At 47.0% G+C, this 21259-nt stretch overlaps 1 protein-coding gene across 9 annotated transcripts in view; it reads left to right on the top strand.

Annotated features, from left to right (window-relative positions):
- The window catches only part of MAPT (microtubule associated protein tau), a 405891-nt gene that overhangs the window by 312121 nt on the left and 72511 nt on the right, over positions 1-21259 (top strand). For 8 of the 9 annotated variants that reach the window (XM_029573067.1, XM_029573063.1, XM_029573065.1 and 5 more), the window contains one exon: positions 19388-19500. In XM_029573067.1, coding sequence (XP_029428927.1) covers positions 19388-19500 — 113 coding nt within the window. Of the gene's footprint in view, positions 1-19387; positions 19501-21259 lie in introns of those variants that run through there. The other variant, XR_003852170.1, reaches the window with a different exon arrangement.

Below are 21259 nucleotides of genomic sequence, written 5' to 3'. Positions count from 1 at the left end.
GCTAGCAATCATTGCTCAGGGTTATCACCTAAACTTTCTCGCTCTGCCACCGGACTCACCACCTCTGCAGGCGTGGAGAGTATCCGACCACTCTGTCCTTCTGGAGCAGGAGGTTTCCCTTCTTCTCCAGTTAAGAGCAATAGAACCCATCCCACTCTCGCAGCAAGGCCTAGGGTTCTATTCCCGGTACTTTTTGATCCCCCAAAAATCCGGGGGGGGCTTCGTCCAATTCTGGACCTACGTGCTCTCAACAGGTACCTCCAGCGGGAAAAGTTCAAAAGTGTACTCGGCCTCCCAACCAACACCATAAAACCATTACAAATGCTTCAAAACGCTGCAGCCAGGATTCTGACTAAGTCTAACAAAAGAAACCATATTACCCCCATTTTGAAAAACCTACACTGGCTCCCAATCAAGTTTAGAATCTCCTACAAAGTAATAACAATCATACACAAATATATACACAAGCTCATTCCACTGGAACTCAACATCCCTCTTCAGCCACATTTACCCTCCAGACCGGTGAGAGCAGCCTATAGGGATACTCTCCTCGCCACAACCATCAAAACCTCATTAAATAAACGTACTCTTTCCACAGCAGGCCCCATGCTATGGAACTCTCTACCACCATTGCTTCTGAAAGAACCTTGCCCTATCGCCTTTAAAAAGAGACTCAAAACTTGGCTATTCGAACAAGCTTTCTATCCATAACAATAATTCCCTCAAGCTTTCCAAATATGTGTACCTTGTACCATGACTACTTTTATTTAGCCAGGTCCTCTCTAGAACCTCTCTCATTCTTTATTGTATTCTTTGTTATTTAATCCCCAGTTTACTTGATCCAAGTTTATCCTCCTGTTCGATGTAATTACATTCGGTCATGCCTGTTTAATGTTATAATGTAAACCGAATTGATATGTAACTTTGCTACATGAATTTCGGTATATAAAAATGTTAAATAAATAAATAAAATGGTAACCTTGAGCTCGCTTCTACCTCTTCTACAAAGAGGAGACCGGCTCTGCTCTCTGGACCTCCAAGACGCATACACACACATTGCGATCACTCCAACACATCGCAAGTACCTCAGGTTTTTAGTAGGCCCAAAGCACTATCAATATCGAGTGCTTCCTTTCAGCCTAGCGTCTGCACCACGAGTCTTCACCAAATGTCTCGTAGTTGTAGCAGCTTTCCTCAGGAAAGAAGGTGTGCACGTCTACCCCTATCTGGACGACTGGTTAATCAGGGCTCCAACCCAGCAAGCCACTCGGTCGTCCCTCGATTTCACTCTACACACTTTAATTTCTCTAGGATTTCTTGTCAATTACGGGAAATCCTATTTAACCCCATCTCAAAACTTGTCGTTCATTGGGGCAGACTTGGACACTTTATAGGCAAAAGCCTTTCTACCTCGACAACAAGCGCTAACACTCGTGGCCCTCACTCACCAGTTGCAGTCTCAACATACAGCAACAGCTCTCCAATTCCTCGTCCTGCTAGGACACATGGCGTCCTCCATCCATGTTACTCCAATGGCCCGCCTGGCCATGAGACTCATGCATTGGACTCTGAGGTCACAATGGATTCAAGCTGTTCAGCCTCTGTCGACCATTGTTCACATCACCAACTCACTCTGTCTCTCGCCTGGTGGAAAGATCAAACCAATCTCCTCCAGGGACTGCCTTTTCAAGTGCCAGATCCTCAATTCGTTCTCGCCACCGATGCTTCCAACCTCGGGTGGGGAGCCCACGTGGACAATCTACAGACACAAGGATCTTGGTCTCCACAGGAAGCCAAACATCAAATAAACTTCCTAGAACTTCAAGCAATGCGATATGCTCTCAGGGCTTTTCAGGAACGCCTATCAAATCACGTCATACTGATTCAGACGGACAACCAGGTGGCCATGTGGTACATCAACAAGCAGGGAGGCACAGGCTCCTTCCTCCTGTGTCAGGAAGCTGCGCAGATTTGGGCGGAAGCGCTCTCCCACTCGATGTACCTCAGGGCCACCTACTTGCCGGGAGTGGACAATGTCTTGGCAGACAAACTGAGTCTCGTCTTCCAGCTGCACGAGTGGTCTCTCAACCCCTCGGTAGTGACCTCAATCTTTCGCCACTGGGGATACCCCCAGACAGACCTCTTTGTGTCCCCTCAGAACCACAAAGTGGACAATTACTGCTCCCTCATTCGGAGCGAGCGCTCTCAGCCCAGAGATGCATTCTCCCTCTCGTGGGCAACCGGTCTGCTCTATGCATTCCCTCCACTTCCTCTTCTTTCAAAGACTCTTGTGAAGATACGTCAGGACAAAGGAACCATGATGCTGATAGCACCTCACTGGCCACGCCAAGTGTGGTTTCCCATACTCAAGGATCTCTCCACTCGCAGGCACATTCCCTTGGGAACGGACCCGCATCTGATCACTCAAAACGACGGATGCCTACGCCATCCCAATCTTCAGGCCTTGTCCCTGATGGCATGGATGTTGAAAGGTTAATCCTTCAACCACTTAACCTTTCAGATACGGTTTCTTGTGTCCTGATTGCTTCACGAAAGCCTTCCACAAGAAAATCTTATTCCTATAAATGGAAAAGGTACACATCATGGTGCACTTCGCAGTCCCTTGATCCCTTTTCCTGTCCTATCCCAAGGTTTTTGGACTATCTCTGGCATTTGTCAGAGTCAGGTCTAAAAACCTCTTCCATCAGAATGCATGTCAGTGCGGTAGCCGCCTTCCATAAAGGTGTCGAGGATGTCCCTATATCAGTACAACCTCTCGTAACACGATTTTTAAAGGGCATGCTCCATATCAAGCCACCTTTACGTCCTCCGGCCCCTTCTTGGGACCTTAACCTGGTTCTTGGTCGGCTCATGAAACCAGCATTCGAGCCTCTTCACTCCTGTGACCTAAAATATCTCACATGGAAAGTGATTTTCCTTTTAGCTATCACTTCGGCTCGCAGGGTTAGTGAGTTACAGGCCCTAGTTACCTATCCGCCTTACACTAAACTCCTGCAGGACCAGGCAGTACTCCGCACTCACCCTAAGTTTTTACCCAAGGTAGTTTCGGAGTTTCACATTAATCAATCCATCATACTACCTACCTTTTTTCCCAGGCCCCATTCCAATCCAGGGCAACAGGCTCTGCATATCCTTGACTGTAAACGAGCTCTAGCGTTCTATCTAGACCGTACACTTGCCCACAGGAAGAGCACTCAGTTATTCGCCTCTTTCCATCCCAAGAAATTAGGGCAACCTGTGGGTAAGCAGACTCTCACCTCCTGGTTGGCGGACTGCATATCTTTTTGCTACCAGCAAGCAGGCATTCCTTTTCAAGACCGTGTTAAAGCACACTCTGTGAGGGCCATGGCGACTTCAGTAGCACACCTAAGATCGGTGCCGCTTCCTGACATTTGCAGGGCTGCCACCTGGAGCTCTCTCCATACCTTCGCAGCCCACTATTGCTTGGACAAAGCCGGAAGACAAGATTCCATCTTCGGCCAATCTGTCCTGCGTAACCTATTTCCAACTTGACGTACCAACACCCTTCCGCCTGCCCGGTGGGGTTCAGGATGTCCTCTACCAAAATTCCACCTCAATTGTTGTGCCTGTTGCACGCCGTTGGGTACATTTGGTGCATGTTCGGACATCCTCAGCTCGGTACTCATCCATATGTGAGGACTACCATCCTGCTTGTCCTGTGAGAAAGCAAGTGTTGCTTACCTGTAACAGGTGTTCTCACAGGACAGCAGGATGTTAGTCCTCACGAAACCCGCCCGCCGCCCCGCGGTGTTGGGTTCGTAACGTTTTGTTGTTTGTTTTTTTTTCGGCACTGCCTGTAGCTATCAAATAAGACTGAAGGGGGACCCCTGCTGGCTGCAGGGTTAGTGCCATGCTGGGCATGCCCAGTAGGGGCCAGTCAAAGTTCTGGAAACTTTGATAGAAGTTTTCTGTGATTGGGCTCCATCCTGTGATGTCACCCATATGTGAGGACTAACATCCTGCTGTCCTGTGAGAACATCTGTTACAGGTAAGCAACACTTGCTTTGTTTGGGGAGGAGTTAGAGAAGATGGTTCAATGGGGAGAGTCAAAATTTCCTCGGTTACCAGAGAATAAAAAGTCGACTCCCCAGTTTTCTCAAGCCAAGGGGCGATTCCGGACATCTCAGCATTTTTGCTCCTCCAGAGGTTTGAGTAGTCAGAGGTCTCGGATATTTGGGAGATCTCAGTTCTTTTGGCCAAGGAAGCCAGGCAAAGATGGTGCTTCTGGTTCTGGAACCCTGCAGTCCTTCCAATGAAGTTTTGGGGTCCATCTTATGGTGCTGGAGATAGGCAGTCGCTTGTATCGATTTTATCAGAGGGTTTTGGAAGTGGTGCTCTGGAACTTACCCATCCTCTCTCAAACGCTTTTATGGTTTCCCCCTGCAACTCTGTAGAAAAAAAAGTCAGCAGTCCAGTGCACGCTGCAGTGGTTGCTCAACCTAAAGACAGTGGTTCCAGATCGAAAGGATCAGAAAGGCGCAGGGCGTTATTCCATTTACTTCATGGTTCCCAAGAAAGAGAGTTCATTTTTACCTATTCTGGATCTCAAGGGGGTCAATTGGGCCCTCCAGGCTTACCCAAAGGTATGTAATACAAGACAATAAATTAAAAGGTTTGAGTAAAATTAAAATCATAAGAACAGGTAACAATTAAAATCGAAGGAGAAAAGCGTTAGATTCCAACTGGATTGTCAAAAACAGACATGTAATAGGAATATTGAAGGAGATCTCCAGCCTAATGAGCTAGACAGGAAAGGTGATGGGTTTTGAGTCGTCAATTCTTACTGGGGAATGCTTTATTGAAAAGATAAGTTTTCAAGTTCTTTTTGAATTCTTTCTTATCGGATTAGTTTCTAAGATTGTCTGGGATTGAATTCTAGAGTAGGGGTCCAGCTACCAAAAAGCTCTTTTTCTGGTTATGTCTAAACGTGCCGTCTTGATGGTGGGTACTTCTAGAAGGTTTTTATTGGTGGAGTGGAGGCTTCTAACCGGTTTATAAATACATAGCTGTGAGCTAAGCCATGAGGTTGTGTCGTCATTCAATAGATTATAAATAAACGTAAGTATTTTGTATTTTATTCTAGCGTCTATTGGTAGCCAGTGTAGGGAGTAGAGAATCGGGGAGATATGCTCTTTGCGAGAGGTTCCTGTGAGAATGCGCGCTGCAGTGTTCTGGATCAGTTGAAGTGGGTGGCGGGTACGGCTTGATATGCTGCTCAGTGTCCTACTTCTCTGGTGCCCCAAGCCCCTTCGTGGCTGAAGGGAGCATGGTTGCCACCGGCCCACATACCAGTGAGCGACTCCTCCAAGGAGGAAGGACCATCGGATTTGATGGTGGCTTGGGGACGCATGGTGCTACATCACCTCCCAGCTCCCCCAGGGCCCCTTGGGATTGGTTCCACCTGTGCATTCAGTGCCCCCAATCCCGCTGATGCCATTGGATCCACTGGCCCTCCTGCGACCACGAGGCCCATTGAAGCCTCCGACTCCTCACTCGGTGCCCTCAAGACCCACGTCTTACCCCACCATTGGGTCTTCAACCCCCCACATTCCCAGAGAGTCGCAGTAAAGGGGAGGCCTCTTATGACCCCTGGGAAGCAGAGGCATCCATATCCTCCTCTGAGGAATCTAAGGATCTGCCTTCAGAACCTTCTCCATCGGAGGAGTGAAAAAAATCCTCCCTGGAGAATCTTTCCTTTGAAGGTTTCGTAAAGGCCATGGTAGAATCGGTGCCTTTCCAACTTTTAATGGAATAGGACATTAGACACAAGATGCTTGAGATTCTGCAATTTGTGGATGCCCTAAAGAGGTGGTGGCAGTGCCAGTCCATGACATCCTTAAGGAGCTGGTACCCCGCCTTTGGGAACACCCCATCTCAGTGCCACCAGTTAACTGGAAGACAGACGCAGTGTAGTTAGTCCAGCTGTCCACCGGGTTCGAGCACCCTCAGCTTCCCCAAAAAGGATCTTCCCCAAAAAGGATCTGCACCCATGCCTCGGTTCCTCCAGGGTGAGAGCATAGGGCCTTCGATGCCCTTGGATGCCGGATTTTTCAGGTCGCTATGTTGTCTGCACCGATCGCTTGCTATCAATTATACATGGGACATTACTCCAGGAACCTGTTGAAGCAGGCACTGGAATTTAGTGAGCGCCTACCACAGCAATTCCAGGAGGATTTTCAGGCAGTCATCTAGCAGGGATGGTCCAAGAAGGCAAAGAGGTAGGCGATCTATGATAGCCGTCAGGAAAACAAAAACAAAATAGATGCCTCAGTCGTATTTCGATTGTTTATTCAAAGAAAGATGTGTTCAGAAGATGCCCGACTCAGGCCGAGTTTTTCAGCTTGTTAGCCGCTGCCTCAGGGGCTTGAACACTTCAGATTCCAAATCGACACTCTGCAAATTAGTTTCATCAAACGTACAGCAATTTTATGAACAACGTCATTGGTAGCATACCGCACTCAATCTGATTCAATGTCAGATTGAGTGCGGTATGTTCAAGCCCCTGAGGCAGCGGCTAACAAGCTGCGAAACTCGGCCTGAGTTGGGCATCTTCTGAACACATCTTTCTTTGAATAAACAATCGAAATACGACTGAGGCATCTATTTTGTTTTTGTTTTCCAGTCATCTAGCAGGGACTGGAGTGTGATATGCACAAGGTTCACCCTGTTTATGATGTCTTCGAGACAGCCATGAGGACCACTGCAACAAACATAGGAGCCTGGCGAATGGTATGGCTGTGCACCTCAAACTTGCGCCCGGAGGTCACGACCATCTGGCGGACTTACCTTGTAAAGGGGAAAATCTGTTCGGAGACAGAATTAAAGAAGCGGTGGTGCAACTGAAGGACTATTAAGAGAACCTTCAGCAGTTGTCAGCCAGTACCTCTGACATCCAGCCACCCAAGAAACTCCCACTGCAATACCCTAAGAGACATTTTTATAGGCCTCGAAAAGACTGCCCTCCAGCACCCAGGTCCAGGGCTCAGTGGCCTACTCCCAGGGCACACCCAAGGCAACCTCGGCTGCCCTAGGCAACCATGGTTCCGCCACAGAACCCCGCCATGAGGTTTTGACTGGCGGCCAAGGAGCGTGAGTCATCCTTCTCCGCAAGATGCCAGGTCGACTCCAACTGTTCGCAGATCGGTGGACCTCGATCACATTGGACCCATGGGTCCTGTTCATCGTGCGTCAGAGTTACCAGTTGCATTTCCAGCATCATCCACCCTGCTCACCTTTGTATCCCCGGTGGAGAGCGACAGGGGACTTACAGATACTTCAGGTAGAGCTTTCCACCCTCGTTCTGGCTCAAGCGATCGAGCCCGTCCCGCCCAGCCAACTGGGCAAGGGGTTGTACTTCAGGTATTTTCTAATCCCCAAGAAAACGGATGGTCTTCGACCCATTCTGGACGAGAGCTTTAAACCGTTTCTTGGTGAAGGAAAAGTTCAAAATAGTCTTGCTGGGCACCCTGATTCCCCTTCTCAAGGTGGGAGATTGGCTCTGCTCCCTCGACTTCAAAGACTCGTATGCCCACATCCCCATCATTCCGATGGATTGGCAGTACCTGCGATTCCTGGTTGACAGGAATCACTATCAGTACCGCATTTTGCCCTTTGACCTGCATCCACGCCCCGTGTCTTCACAAAATGCCTGGCGGTTGTCAGAGCACATCTTCGAAGGCGGGTGATTCACGTTTTCCCATACCTCTATGATTGGCTTATCAAGGGCAACTCCCAACAAGGGGCTTAGACTGTCTTGAGCCTCACAATCAAAACTTTGGAGACACTCGGATTTCTGATTAATTATCCGAAATCCCACCTCCAACCATCATTGCAGCTGGATTTCATTGGGGCTCGACTGGACACGATCCAGGCGAAGGCTTTTCTACTTCGGGACAAGGCGGAAACCTTCGCATCTCTTGCTCGAGAGGTCTCCAATTGCCCCCATGTCTCGGCACACCAATTCCTTTGGTTGCTGGGCCACATGGCGGCGACAGTACATGTCACCCTATTTGCTTGGCTTCACATGTGCAGAGCACATTGGACGCTGCGCTCTCAGTGGTGACAGGCCACTCGGGACCTAACGTGCTAATGTTCTTATCACAACACTATTACAACAGTCTCTCCAGTGGTGGGTAAACCCCTCAAATCTGCTGCTAGGATGCCCCTTTTGGAGCCCGAGGCCACACTCACCACCGATGCATCTTGGACAGGGTGGGGAGCGCATGTTTCGGGCTTCCACACCCAGGTGTTTTGTTCTGCCCAGGAATATCTGCTCCAGATCAACCTTCTGGAGTTGTGGGCAATTTGGTATGCCCTGCAGGTGTTCTGAGAGCAGCTCCTGAACAAGGTAGTTCTTGTTCAGACCGACAATCAGGTGGCTATGTGGTATCTAAAGCAGGGGAGGACAGGGTTCTCCCCCCTCTGTTGGGAGGCGGTCCACATTTGGTCATGAGCCATCGAACATGGCATCACCCTCCAGGCAGTATACCTTCTGGGGATGGACAACACCTTCGTGGATACCTAGAGCCAGGCAATCCGCTGCATTCTGCCCTCACGAGTGGACCCTCAGACAAGAGGTAGCAAACCGGATCTTTTGCTCCTGGGGATCCCCAACATAGGCCTCATAAGCTCCTCCAAAAACAGGAAAGTGCACTTCTTCTGCTCCCTCAGCCGGAGGAGTGGGGTATCGATGGTAGATGCTTTCTCAATTCACTGGGGCACCGGGTTGCTGTACGCTTACCCTCCCCTTCCTCTCGTATCGAGAATGCTTTAGAAGTTTGAGCAGGATCAGGATTCCATGATCCTGATTGCCCCCTTCTGGCCCTGACAGGTCTAGTAGCCTCACGCCCCCCCCCCCCCCCCCGATCCAATTGGGGATGGCTCCAGACCTCATCACCCAGGACCAGAGCAGGCTCCGCTTCCCCAACCTCCAAGCCCTGGCCAACATGGCTTGATGTCAACTGGGTGACTGTGTGGGCTCTCGGCCTTTCGGAAGGGGTGTAACGTGTTATTCTGGAGTCCAGAAAATCTTCCACCAGAAAATCTTATAATCTAAAGTGGAAAAGGTTCTCATCTTGGTGCAACGGACGCAGTCTGGATCCCTTCTCTTGCTCCCTTCCCACACCTAGTTTACCTATTGTCCGTCTCAGAATTTGGTCTACAGACCACTTCAGTGAGGGTTCACCTTAGTGCCATCGGGGCATACCATCGCGGTAGTGATAGTACTGTGATTTCTTCCCATCCGCTTGTGGGATGATTCATGAGAGGCTTATTACAACTGAAGCCCCCCATTCGCCCTCCGGCAGTCTCCTGGGATCTCAACGTAGTTCTCTCGCAACTCATGAAATCTCCATTTGAGCCATTGCATTCTTGTGATCTAAAGTACCTTTCCTGGAAAGTTATCTTCTTAGTCGCAGTTACATCAGCTGGTAGGGTCGGTAAACTGCAAGCTCTCGTGTCGTACCCACCTTTACCTAAGCTTTGTCATGATAAGGTGGTCCTGTGAATACACCCAAAGTTCCTTCCCAAGGTGGTGTCAGTTCCATCTCAATCAGTCTATTGTGTTGCCTTCCTTTTTCCTAAGTCCTCACGCTCACCAGGGTGAGCATGCTCTATGCACACTGGATTGTAAGAGAGTGCTTGCCTTTACTTGGAATGGATAGCGCCTCACCACGTCTCCACTCAGCTTTTTATCTCTTTCGACAGAAACAGATTAGGAATCGCCATCTCTAAACAGACCCTATCCCATTGGCTAGCGGATTGTATTGCATTCTGCTACGCACAGGCAGGTTTGCAGCTTGACAGTCACATCAAAGCTCACTCCATGCGGGCTGTGTCAGTCTCGATAGCTCACTTGTGTGCAGTTCCCATTCACGAGATTTGCAGGGCAGCGATCTGGAGTTCCCTCCATGCTTTCGCCTTACATTATTGCCTGGACAAGGATAGCCGTAATCTCTTCCAGCCATGAAAACCCAACTCTTCCTCCGTGGGCCCTATCTTTGGGTGCAGGCCTGCTCCTGTGGTTGTTGCAGCTCTGCTCCACATGTACGGAGAGGCCTGGAGCTACTTAATCACCCATGTGTGAGGACTACCATCCTGTTTGTTCTTGGAGAAAGCAGAGTTGCTTACCTGTAACAGGTGTTCTCTAAGGACAGCAGGATGTTAGCCCTCATGAAACTTGCCCACTGCCTCGCAGAGTTTGATTTTCTCTCGGTTTGTTATTTTATTTTTTCATGAACTCTGTTATAAGACTGAAGAGGGACCCCGCCTGGACGCGTGGATAGTGGCATGCTGGGCATTCTGTGCCGGGCTCCATCCAATGATGTCACCCATGAGTGAGGACTAACATCCTGCTGTCCTTAGAGAACACCTGTTACAGGTAAGCAGCTCTGCTATCCTGTGGAAATTACTTTGAAAAGTGCCCTAATTGCCCGCATTTGTGTGGTGTCTGTGGATACTTTTTACTTGCAGATTTTACACTTATTTTCAAAATTATCCCAGAAAATCTGCCTACACAAATTTACACCTGGTAATGTGTGCAGTCAGTTTTTCCAAGAAAACTTACATGTATGCTTTTTGAATACTCGAGTGTATGTGTAATTCCAAATCCTGCCCTACCTCCACCCACAAGAACGTCTCTTCAAAAGTATGTGCATAGAAGCTCCATGTACTTACATTTACTCACATATAGGGCAGATGATTTTAGACTCTATGTCTGCGGGTAAAGCATTGTTTTACCTGCAGTCAGGGCCGGGGCAAGAATATTTGGTGCCTTAGGCGAACCTTTGGTCATGCACCCCCTTCTCCCAAAGTAACTCCAGCATAGCACTCCCTCCTGCCAGTGGCACTGGCTCCAGCACATCACTCCCTTCTTTGGTGGTATTGGCTCTGAAAACAGAATCCCTCTTGGCTTCATTCTTACAGGATTTTTGCCATCCCAAAAGATTTTGATCTAGGCGACTGCCTAGTTTGCTTAATGTAAGCACCTGCCCTGCCAGCAGAAATAGTTTTTCAAAATTACTTTCCCTGTGACCAGTAAGCCCTGGAACATGGCTGATAGTGGGCAAGCATGTTCACATACTTTCTGCTTTAAATGAAGAACATGAAAAAGATTAGTAAGAAAGACAAATCATTAACACTTTATGTTGAAACATTTTCTAGATTAAACTGTATGGGAGTACTGAATACTTGGGAGTTGTGATAGATTACTTTTTTTAATCAAAAAAAGTTTGTACATTTTTTTTTATTGTCCATTAGCTTTTGGAGAGTCATAGGACATTTGAAGAAGGGTCTTATGAGTGTCTGTAAGCTAATGCCTTTATAATTTTTATTTTGTTTATTCAGCATTAGATATCACAGCCTCCGAAATATTCTGCATTTTTCGAGACTTGTATGGCAAAAAACCCCAAATGTATTGCTGAAGCAGCACTTCTGTTTTAATTAATTACAAATTGACATGAATCTCCTCTAGACTGGCCTTGATGGATGCTGGACTAGATGGAGCCAAACAGAAAATATACTTATGGGGTTTGAAGGGGAAGCCACAGCTAAGATTCTGAAACTCCAACTCCTTAAGGATCCCATAATGAGATTGCTTGAATTAATCATACAGGATGAACTTATTTCTGCTAAATCAGTTGTTTGTTTTATTTTATGTATATTTATATGTATGGATTGCTGTTTCTAATAAGGCTAATGGTGATTTACAACATAATAACAAAAACATACAGTAGCAACTTACAGTCAGTAAGGTCATTTATTAGTGGTAGTATGAATTGCAACTACATAGAGATTCGCTTGCACCAGGTTTTAGTGAATTATCTGAAAATGTTTGGGAGAGTTTAATTACAGATAAAACTATTTAGCTAATCAAGAAACCAGTTTGGTTGATGATACACAGTCTGGCAGTGATTTATCAATCTTATTGAGAATTAAAGCAATGCATAGGACAGGGCTTCCCAAACCTGTTCTGGGGACCCCACAGCTAGTCAGGTTTTCAGGCTATCTACAATGAATAATAATGAGATAAATTTGCATATTATGGAGACTCAGTATCGGGTAAATTTTAAAAGGATAGTGCTTGTGCTCATAAACGCACGTATTGCAGTGCAAGCAAAAACACACCTAATTTTATAAAGTACACACATGGCATTTAAAATACTGTTGCCACACATGTTTCTACAGTCTTTACATACATATCTGGGGGAGGAGAGTGAGAGCATCTCTGTATAGAGTCAGTTTGACACTTATAGAAACATAGAAACATAGAAATGACGGCAGAAGGAGACCAAATGGCCCATCTAGTCTGCCCCGCAAATTTTCTCTCTCATACTTATCTATGTATATGTATACACTCTATGTATATGTATACACTCTATGTATATGTATACACTCTATGTATATGTACCACTCTAGGGGGACACTTTGAATCGAGGTGGGTTGGGATTGGGGGGATGTTGTTACAAACACATTCATAGGTATTCATAGTAAAATTGACATCAGTAAAGAATTATAGCTCTTATATGTGATGAAAAGTCTAACAAGAGGAGTTGATTTGTACACTGCAGTGCTAGCTGCATTGTACAAATCTACTCCTTTTCATCACTTATAAGAGCTATAATTCTTTACTGATGTCAATTTTACTATGAATACCTCTGAATGTGTTTGAACAATAGCCCCTCCTAATCCCAATCCACCTCCAAAAACCATGTATGTGCGCCCTTCCCGGCTTCTTAAAATTTGCATTGCTCGCAAACGGCCCTCTGAGCAGTGCTTTTAAAATCTTTCTCTTAATGCAGATGTTTCTCACAGGACAAGCAGGATGGTAGTCCTCACATATGGGTGACATCATCAGGATGGTGCCCAATCACGGAAAACTTCTGTCAAAGTTTCCAGAACTTTGACTGGCCCCTGCTGGGCATGCCCAGTATGGCACTAACCCTGCAGTCAGCAGGGGTCCCCCTTCAGTCTTCTTTTTTCCGCGCAGCAGTAGCCTCTCGGTAAAGGAGCTCTGAAGAGATTCCTGACAGGAATTTTCCTCACGGAATTACTAAAAGTTATTTGCCCACAGGGGTCCCCCCTCTAACTTTCTTAAGTCTGCGGTACTCCGGTAAATTTTTAACCGTTTTTCGGCGATTGCCGTCGAGTTTCGTCCATGCGGCCTACTGATCGTCGACTGAACCGCGGCTCGATTTTTACCATGGCCACTGCGTCGGGGTTCTGTTGGTGCCCGGACTGTACTCGCACCATGTCTGTCACAGACCCACATAAAGTCTGTGTAATGTGCCTAGGACGCGAGCACGAATTACTTAAGTGCACCAAATGTGCCTTAATGACTCCGAAGGGTCGTAAGGCCAGAATGGAGAAGATGGAACTTCTCTTCCGTGCTCAAGCCCCAACTCCGTCCTTTGCATCGACGTCGTCAGAGCCGGCACCGTCAACTTCGCACCAGCATCGTCCACCGACCGGTGACTGACCACCATCGATGACTTCTCGGCCATCAACTCCCTCCACTCCCCCTCAGGATCGAGGGGATTGTAGGGAAAAACATCGCCATCGACACCGTAAGACTTGGACCATTGAGGGAGCGAAATCATCGACCTTGCCATCGTCCGAGCCGCTGTCGAAGAGACCCCATCCAGGAAAGGCACCGACCATTCTTGCGACTGAATCACCGAGGCAACCCTCACCCGATCGGGGATCAGGAGCCGCGACTCCGCCTGTAACGGTGGTCCCTCCGGCTATGCCTCTGCCTCCTTCTTCTGTTCCGGAGCCGGCGCGGCTTGCTCCAGGTTTCCGAGAAGAACTGGACCGGATGGTTCAGGAGGCCATCGACAAAGCGATGCAACGTCTTCAGATTCCTCTGACATCGGCACCGTCTGTGGAACCGATCACAGACCTGATTCCAGCAGCATTGGCATCACTGCTAGCCAGAATGGAAGCGCTAATGACCGCCTTTCCTCCGATGGCTCCCGGGTCTCCGATGCCCTCCCCACTGACTACGTCATCAGGAGGAAAAACACCATTTCGCATTCCCCCATCGGGGGTTCTGCCTCAGCCATCGATGCCGATACGTCCTTCGCCACCGATTCAACCATCGGTGCCGATATGTCCATCGGCGCCACAGAGTCATCCATCGATGACTTCGATGCCTGGAGCGGTGCCCTCGATGTCATCATCGGTGCCCCTGATAATTCCTCCAATTTCCTTCGGAGCCAAGGCCGGGTCCTTCAGGTCTTCAACCACCTTGTCCCCCTCTAGTCCCTAGAGGAGCAGGTGCTGACCCTTATGACACCTGGGGTGATGACACCTCAACAGACACCGATGATTTGCCCTCACCACCTTCACCCACTGAGAGTAGGAAGCGTTCTCCCCCAGAGGACCTCTCCTTTATAAATTTTGTGAAGGAAATGTCTGAATTGGTCTCTTTCCAATTGCAGACTGAGCAGGATGATAGGCACCAGATGATGGAATTACTCCAATTCCTGGATGCCCCCAAGGTAATCACCTCTATTCCCATCCATCAGGTCCTTCTTGATCTTCTTAAGAAGAACTGGGAACATCCTGGATCAATTGCTCCAGTACATAGAAAAGCTGACCCCACCTATTTGGTGCAATCAGCCCCAGGTTTTCAAAATCTCAGTTTGATCACCACTCAGTCGTGGTAGAGTCTGCACAAAAAAGGGCAAAGAGGTCAAAACCTCACTCATCTGTTCCTCCTGGAAAGGAACAGAAGTTCCTTGACAACATCGGTCGCCGAGTATTTCAAGGGGCCCTTCTCATCTCCCGAATAGCAGCCTACCAGCTTTATATGACCCAATATAACAGGGTCATCTTTAAGCAGATACAGGACTTCTCAGACTCCCTGCCTCAGCAATTTCAGGAACAATTACAAACCCTAGTTAATAAGGGTTTTGAGGCAGGCAAGCATGAGAGTCGAACATCTTATGACATTTTTGACACTTCCACAAGAGTGTCTGCAGCTGCCATTTCGGCAAGGCGGTGGGCCTGGCTCAAGTCTTCTGACCTTCGCCCAGAAGTTCAAGACCGATTATCCGACCTGCCTTGCGTTGGTAATAATCTGTTTGGCGAGCAGATTCAGAATTAAAAGACCATCATGAGACCCTAAGACAGCTCTCTTTGATGCCTTCTGACTTCTCCTCAAAACAGCCTTTTAGAAAGGATTCTAAGAAGTCATTCTTCCGCCCGAAAAAGTCTTACCCGCCACCAACCAGATCCCATGCCACGAGACCCTATCAAAAACCACAGTCTCGTCAAGCCCGAAAACAAAAACCACAAGCAGCTACTCAACCAGGACCTGCTTCAGGTTTTTGACTTTCATCTAGAGAGCAGCAGCCAAATTCCTCTTTCCCACGTACCAGTAGGGGGTCGATTGTGCCACTTCCACAATATATGGCACTCAATCACCTCCGACCAATGGGTGTTAGCAATCATTGCTCAGGGTTACCATCTGAAAATTCTCGCTCTACCACCGGATTCCCCACCTCTACAGACGTGGACAACATCCGATTACTCCATTCTTCTGGATCAAGAGGTCTCCCTCCTTCTCCAGTCAAGAGCGATAGAACCCCATTCCTTTTTCCCAGCAAGGCCTAGGGTTCTACTCCCGGTACTTCCTAATCCCCAAAAAATCGGGAGGCGTCTGTCCTATTCTAGACTTACGGGCTCTGAACAAGTACCTTCAACGAGAAAAGTTCAAGATGGTCACCTTGAAATCGCTTCTACCTCTTCTCCAAAGAGGAGACTGGCTCTGCTCTCTCGACCTCCGGGACGCATACACCCACATTGCGATAACTCCAGCGCATCGCAAGTACCTGAGGTTTCTAGTAGGCCCCCAGCACTATCAATATCGAGTGCTCCTGTTCAGCCTAGCATCTGTGCCACGAGTCTTTACCAAATGCCTCTTAGTTGTCGCAGCCTTTCTCAGAACCCAGGGTGTCCACGTCTACCCCTACCTAGACGATTGGTTAATCAGGGTTCCCACTCAACAACTTGCTTTGTCGTCCCTCAATCTAACCTTACACACTCTAATTTTGCTAGGATTTCTCATCAATTACGAAAAAATCCTACTTAGTCCCATCTCAAACCTTGTCGTTCATTGGGGCAGACTTGGACACCTTACAGGCAAAGGCTTTCCTACCTTGACAACGGGCACTGACTCTTGCGTCCCTTGCTCACCAGCTGCAGTCTCAGTGCTCAGTGACTGCATACCAATTTCTCATGCTCCTGGGACACATGGCGTCCTCAGTCCATGTCACACCAATGGCCCGCTTGGCCATGAGACTCATGCACTGGACTCTGAGGTCTCAATGGACTCAAGCTATTCAGCCTCTGTCGGCCATTGTCCAAGTCACAGACTCACTCTGTCTGTCCCTCGCCTGGTGGAAAAATCAGACCAATCTCCTCCACAGATTGCCCTTCCAGGTTCCAAACCCTCAAATTATTCTCACCACCAACGCTTCCAACCTCGGGTGGGGAGCCCATGTAGCCGATATGCAGACACAAGGCTCTTGGTCTCCAGAGGAAGCCAAACACCAGATAAATTTCCTGGAACTTCGAGCAATCAGATATGCTCTCAGGGCATTTCAGGATCGCCTCTCAAATCAAGTCATCCTGATTCAGACGGACAACCAGGTGGCCATGTGGTACATCAACAAACAGGGAGGCACAGGCTCACCCCTTCTGTGTCAGAAAGCTGTGCAGATCTGGGCGGAAGCTCTCTCCCGTTCGATGTACCTCAGAGCCACCTGGTTGCCAGGAGTGGACAATATCCTAGCAGACAAGCTGAGTCGTGTATTTCAAACGCACGAGTGGTCTCTCATCCCCTCGGTAGTGGACTCCATCTTTCCACAATGGGGATATCCTCAGATAGACCTCTTTGCATCCCCACAGAACCGCAAAGTGGAGAACTACTGCTCTCTCATTCACAGCAATCTCTCTCAACCCAGAGATGCATTCTCCCTCTCTTGGGCAAATAGTCTGCTCTACGCATTCCCTCCACTCCCTCTTCTCTCGAAGTCTCTCGTGAAGTTGCGTCAGGACAAGGGAACCATGATCCTGATAGCACCTCACTGGCCACGCCAAGTGTGGTTTCCAATACTTCAGGACCTCTCCATCTGCAGGCACATTCCCTTGGGAAAGGACCCGCTTCTGGTCACTCAAAAGGACGGGTGCCAACGACATCCCAATCTTCAAGCCTTGTCCCTGACGGCATGGATGTTGAAAGGTTAATCCTTCAGCCACTTAATGTTTCTGAGCCAGTTTCCCATGTCCTGATTGCTTCATGGAAGCCTTCCAAGAGAAAAGCTTTCTCTTATAAGTGGAAAAGGTTCACGTCTTGGTGCTCTTCTCAGTCCCTTGACCCCTTTTCCTGTCCAATCCCAAACTTTTTGGATTATCTCTGGCATCTATCGGAGTCTGTCTTAAGACTTCCTCCATTAGAATGCATGTCAGTGCGGTAGCCGCCTTCCATAAAGGTGTAGGGGATGTTTCTATATCAGTACACCCCCTGGTAACACGTTTCTTGAAGGGCTTGCTTCACATTAAGCCTCCACTACGTCCTCCGGCCCCTTCTTGGGACCTTAATCTAGTTCTGGGTCGGCTCATGAAACCTTCTTTTCAGCCTCTCCACTCCTGTGACCTTAGGTATCTCACATGGAAAGTGATTTTCCTTTTGGCTATCACTTCAGCTCGCAGAGTTAGTGAATTGCAGGCTCTAGTTACCTACCTGCCTTACACTAAACTTCTTCAGGACCGGGCGGTACTCCGCACTCACCCGAAATTCTTACCTAAGGTAGTTTCGGATTTTCATCTTAATCAATCCATCATACTACCTACCTTTTTTCCCAGGCCCCATGCCAACCCAGGAGAACAGGCTCTGCATACCCTTGACTGTAAACGGGCTCTAGCATTTTACCTAGACCGTACAGCTGCCCACAGGGAAAGCACTCAATTGTTTGTCTCTTTCCACCCTAACAAGTTAGGGAAGCCTGTGGGTAAGCAGACTCTCTCCTCCTGGTTGGCGGACTGCATAACCTTCTGCTATCAGCAAGCGGGCATTCCATTCCAAGACCGTGTTAAAGCACACTCTGTGAGGGCCACGGCGACTTCAGTAGCACACCTACGATCGGTGCCGCTTCCTGACATTTGTAGGGCTGCCACTTGGAGTTCTCTCCACACCTTTGCAGCTCACTATTGCTTGGACAAAGCCGGAAGACAAGATTCCATCTTCGGCCAGTCTGTCCTTCGTAACCTGTTTACAACATGACGTACCAACACCCTGCCACCTGCCCGGTGGGGTTCAGGATGACCTCGTCCAAATTCTACTCCAGTTGTTGTGCCTGTTACAAGCCTTTGGGTACCTTTGGTGCATGTTCGGACATCCTCAGCTCGGTACTCACCCATATGTGAGGACTACCATCCTGCTTGTCCTGTGAGAAAGCAAATGTTGCTTACCTGTAACAGGTGTTCTCAGAGGACAGCAGTATGTTAGTCCTCACGAAACCCGCCCGCCACCCCATGGTGTTGGGTTCGTAACATTTTGTTATTTTATTTTTCGGCACTGCCTGTAGCTTTCAAATAAGACTGAAGGGGGACCCCTGCTGGCTGCAGGGTTAGTGCCATGCTGGGCATGCCCAGTAGGGGCCAGTCAAAGTTCTGGAAACTTTGACAGAAGTTTTCCGTGATTGGGCTCCATCCTGATGATGTCACCCATATGTGAGGACTAACATCCTGCTGTCCTGTGAGAACACCTGTTACAGGTAAGCAACATTTGCTATCTCATGAATATTCATTGTTGATATTCTTAAAACCTGACTGGCTGTGGGGTCCCCCAGGACAGATTTGGGAAGCCTTAGCATATGCTGTACCATAGATAGGTTTGAAAGTTGAGCGCCCTGGAAATTAGCACCAGTGTTGATTATCAGATCAAAGTTATCCTTGACAGAGTAACATAAAGCGGTAGATTGAAAAAATAGCTTGACAAACCTAATAAAAGGACAGTGAAAAAACCAAAATAAAAGTTTGTCATATTCTTAAACATGCAATTTATTTATAGTGACAGGTAAGTTTCAGAATGCAGTGCAGTGGGTTTGAAAAAACTGGGATTACAGTAGCTGGTTGAGCTGGGTCAGATGATAACACTAGTCAAAATACAAAATATTTAAAACTAATCCCTATTCAATGCTGATTGGAAATATGCTATCTTTTAAAGAGTTTTTTAATGATTTTAGGAATTTCAATCTTGAGAATCAGTCACCCAGCAAGAAAAGATTTTTTTAGATCACAAAGCCATAGGCTCAACTAACAACTCATCATTGTGTTTCAGGAGGAGGGAATGTGGAAGTTAAAACAGAGAAACTAGCTTTTAGGGAGAAGAGCCAGTCTAAGATTGGATCCTTGGATAATATCTCCCATGTCCCTGGAGGAGGAACAAGAAAGGTATAGTTGAAAAAAATATATCCACTAAGAAGGCTGGGCATTTCTACAGGTTCCAAAGAAACATGTTCATTGTGTGCATCACATATTTCATACATATATATATTTGTATACAACGTGTGAGAGGACAACAAAATATCATGCTATGCAGTTGGTCCACGATAGAATACAGCTTAGCTCCAGTCCATTCAGAAATATTAGATTGCGTTTTTGATTGCATGGGCACATGTAGCCCAAGTCAACCACTGCAAGTGGCTCATCTAATTCTGGCTTTATGCCCATGAAAATCAAATTGTACAAACTCACAACTTTTGTGAATCAACCCCACAGAGAACATAGTTGAAATGGGTTAAGTTTTACTTTTCATAAGAAATGACCAGTTTACATGGGGAATAATTATTCAGCCTGCATTGTTCTCCAGGGGTTGTATTTTGATGGATTCCCAATAGCTATCCCACTTCCCTTTTGAGAGATGCACACTCGGTTCATTTTAAGTCTCACTTAGATTAAAAAGGAACCAAAAATTGACTTGAGAAGAAGTCAAATTATGTCAAACAGAATGCTAAGCAGCAGAGAGTAATTACCTTTTATATGACCATTTTGCTGTATCTAAATATGTACCTCCATAATTGGGTAACAATTTTTCTCCATGAACAAGCAGGAGCAAATGTAGCCACACGTGGGTGATATCATAATATGATGCCGATGTGACATGTGCTCTCTGAGTTCAGAAAGACCTAGAAGCCTTTTCTGAGTATTTGCAGGCATTCCTGCACTGCTGCCGCCACACAAGCCTCCGTCATTTTTCTTCCATTGAAGCAAAAATAAATTACTACTTTCTTTCTGTGCTACTTGCACATTTTTTGTGGGTTTTTTCACGCATTTCTTCTTATATTTCTTTCTTGTTCTTTTCTTGATTTAATATTTTGTGAGTCTCCTCAAAAAACCAAAAAAAAAGCTTTTTATTGTTGTGAATTACACCTCTTCCATTTTTGACAATGTCAGAGAAAAGTTCCAGATCAGGTTAAAAAAAAACAAAACTTTTCAAGTGTAGGCACAAAATGTCCAGCCTTGTTCTTCACAAATTAGGTCTTCGTTGTTTGGGACCCCTTCATGATACTAGTAACTGCACAGCTTGTGGGACAATGTCACCTCAAGCAATCTCTTATAGAAAGCTTAAATTAAATTACTTGTAGTCCCAATCAGTCAAGGAGAAGAGAAGTTCACTCAGACCAGTACCTATAGAAAAAAAGGTCAGTCTTCTCGTTGCCATAGCCATGATACTTCTAGATGTCATGAAGAGCAAGAGAGATGAAAGAAAGAGGTCTCCATTGGTGCCATCAACCTTCTAAAGGCACTGTGCCACATCAGCATAGAAGTTTGCGTCATCTAGACATTGATCCTTCAACATCATCCACATTGACCATTTTGGTGCCAAAAGTTAGCATAGAAAGTTATCTTGGTGCCAAAGTGTTCTGTGATGACAGTTTTTGATACCCAAGTTACTCCACGACATAGAAAATTCCCTTGTAAACATATTATTCATTCTTCTCCTAACTTGGTATTGGAGTCAAATATCTCTTCAGTAACACGCCAGTCTATTACATCTGAGTGTCATTTTTTTATTCAGAAATTATGCTCAGAATTTTTTCAGAATTGCATGAAAAAATCCTGTCAAGTCTTCCATCAAATCCTGTCAACTCTTCCATCAAACATAGAACTTATTTTAAAGAGATTTTCAACCAAACTAAAATTGCAGTCT

The sequence above is a fragment of the Rhinatrema bivittatum genome, chromosome 12, assembly GCF_901001135.1.
Source record: "Rhinatrema bivittatum chromosome 12, aRhiBiv1.1, whole genome shotgun sequence".
Taxonomy (NCBI): Eukaryota; Metazoa; Chordata; class Amphibia; order Gymnophiona; family Rhinatrematidae; genus Rhinatrema; species Rhinatrema bivittatum.
Note: the sequence above shows the minus strand (reverse complement) of the source record. Positions and strands in the feature narration are given on the sequence as shown.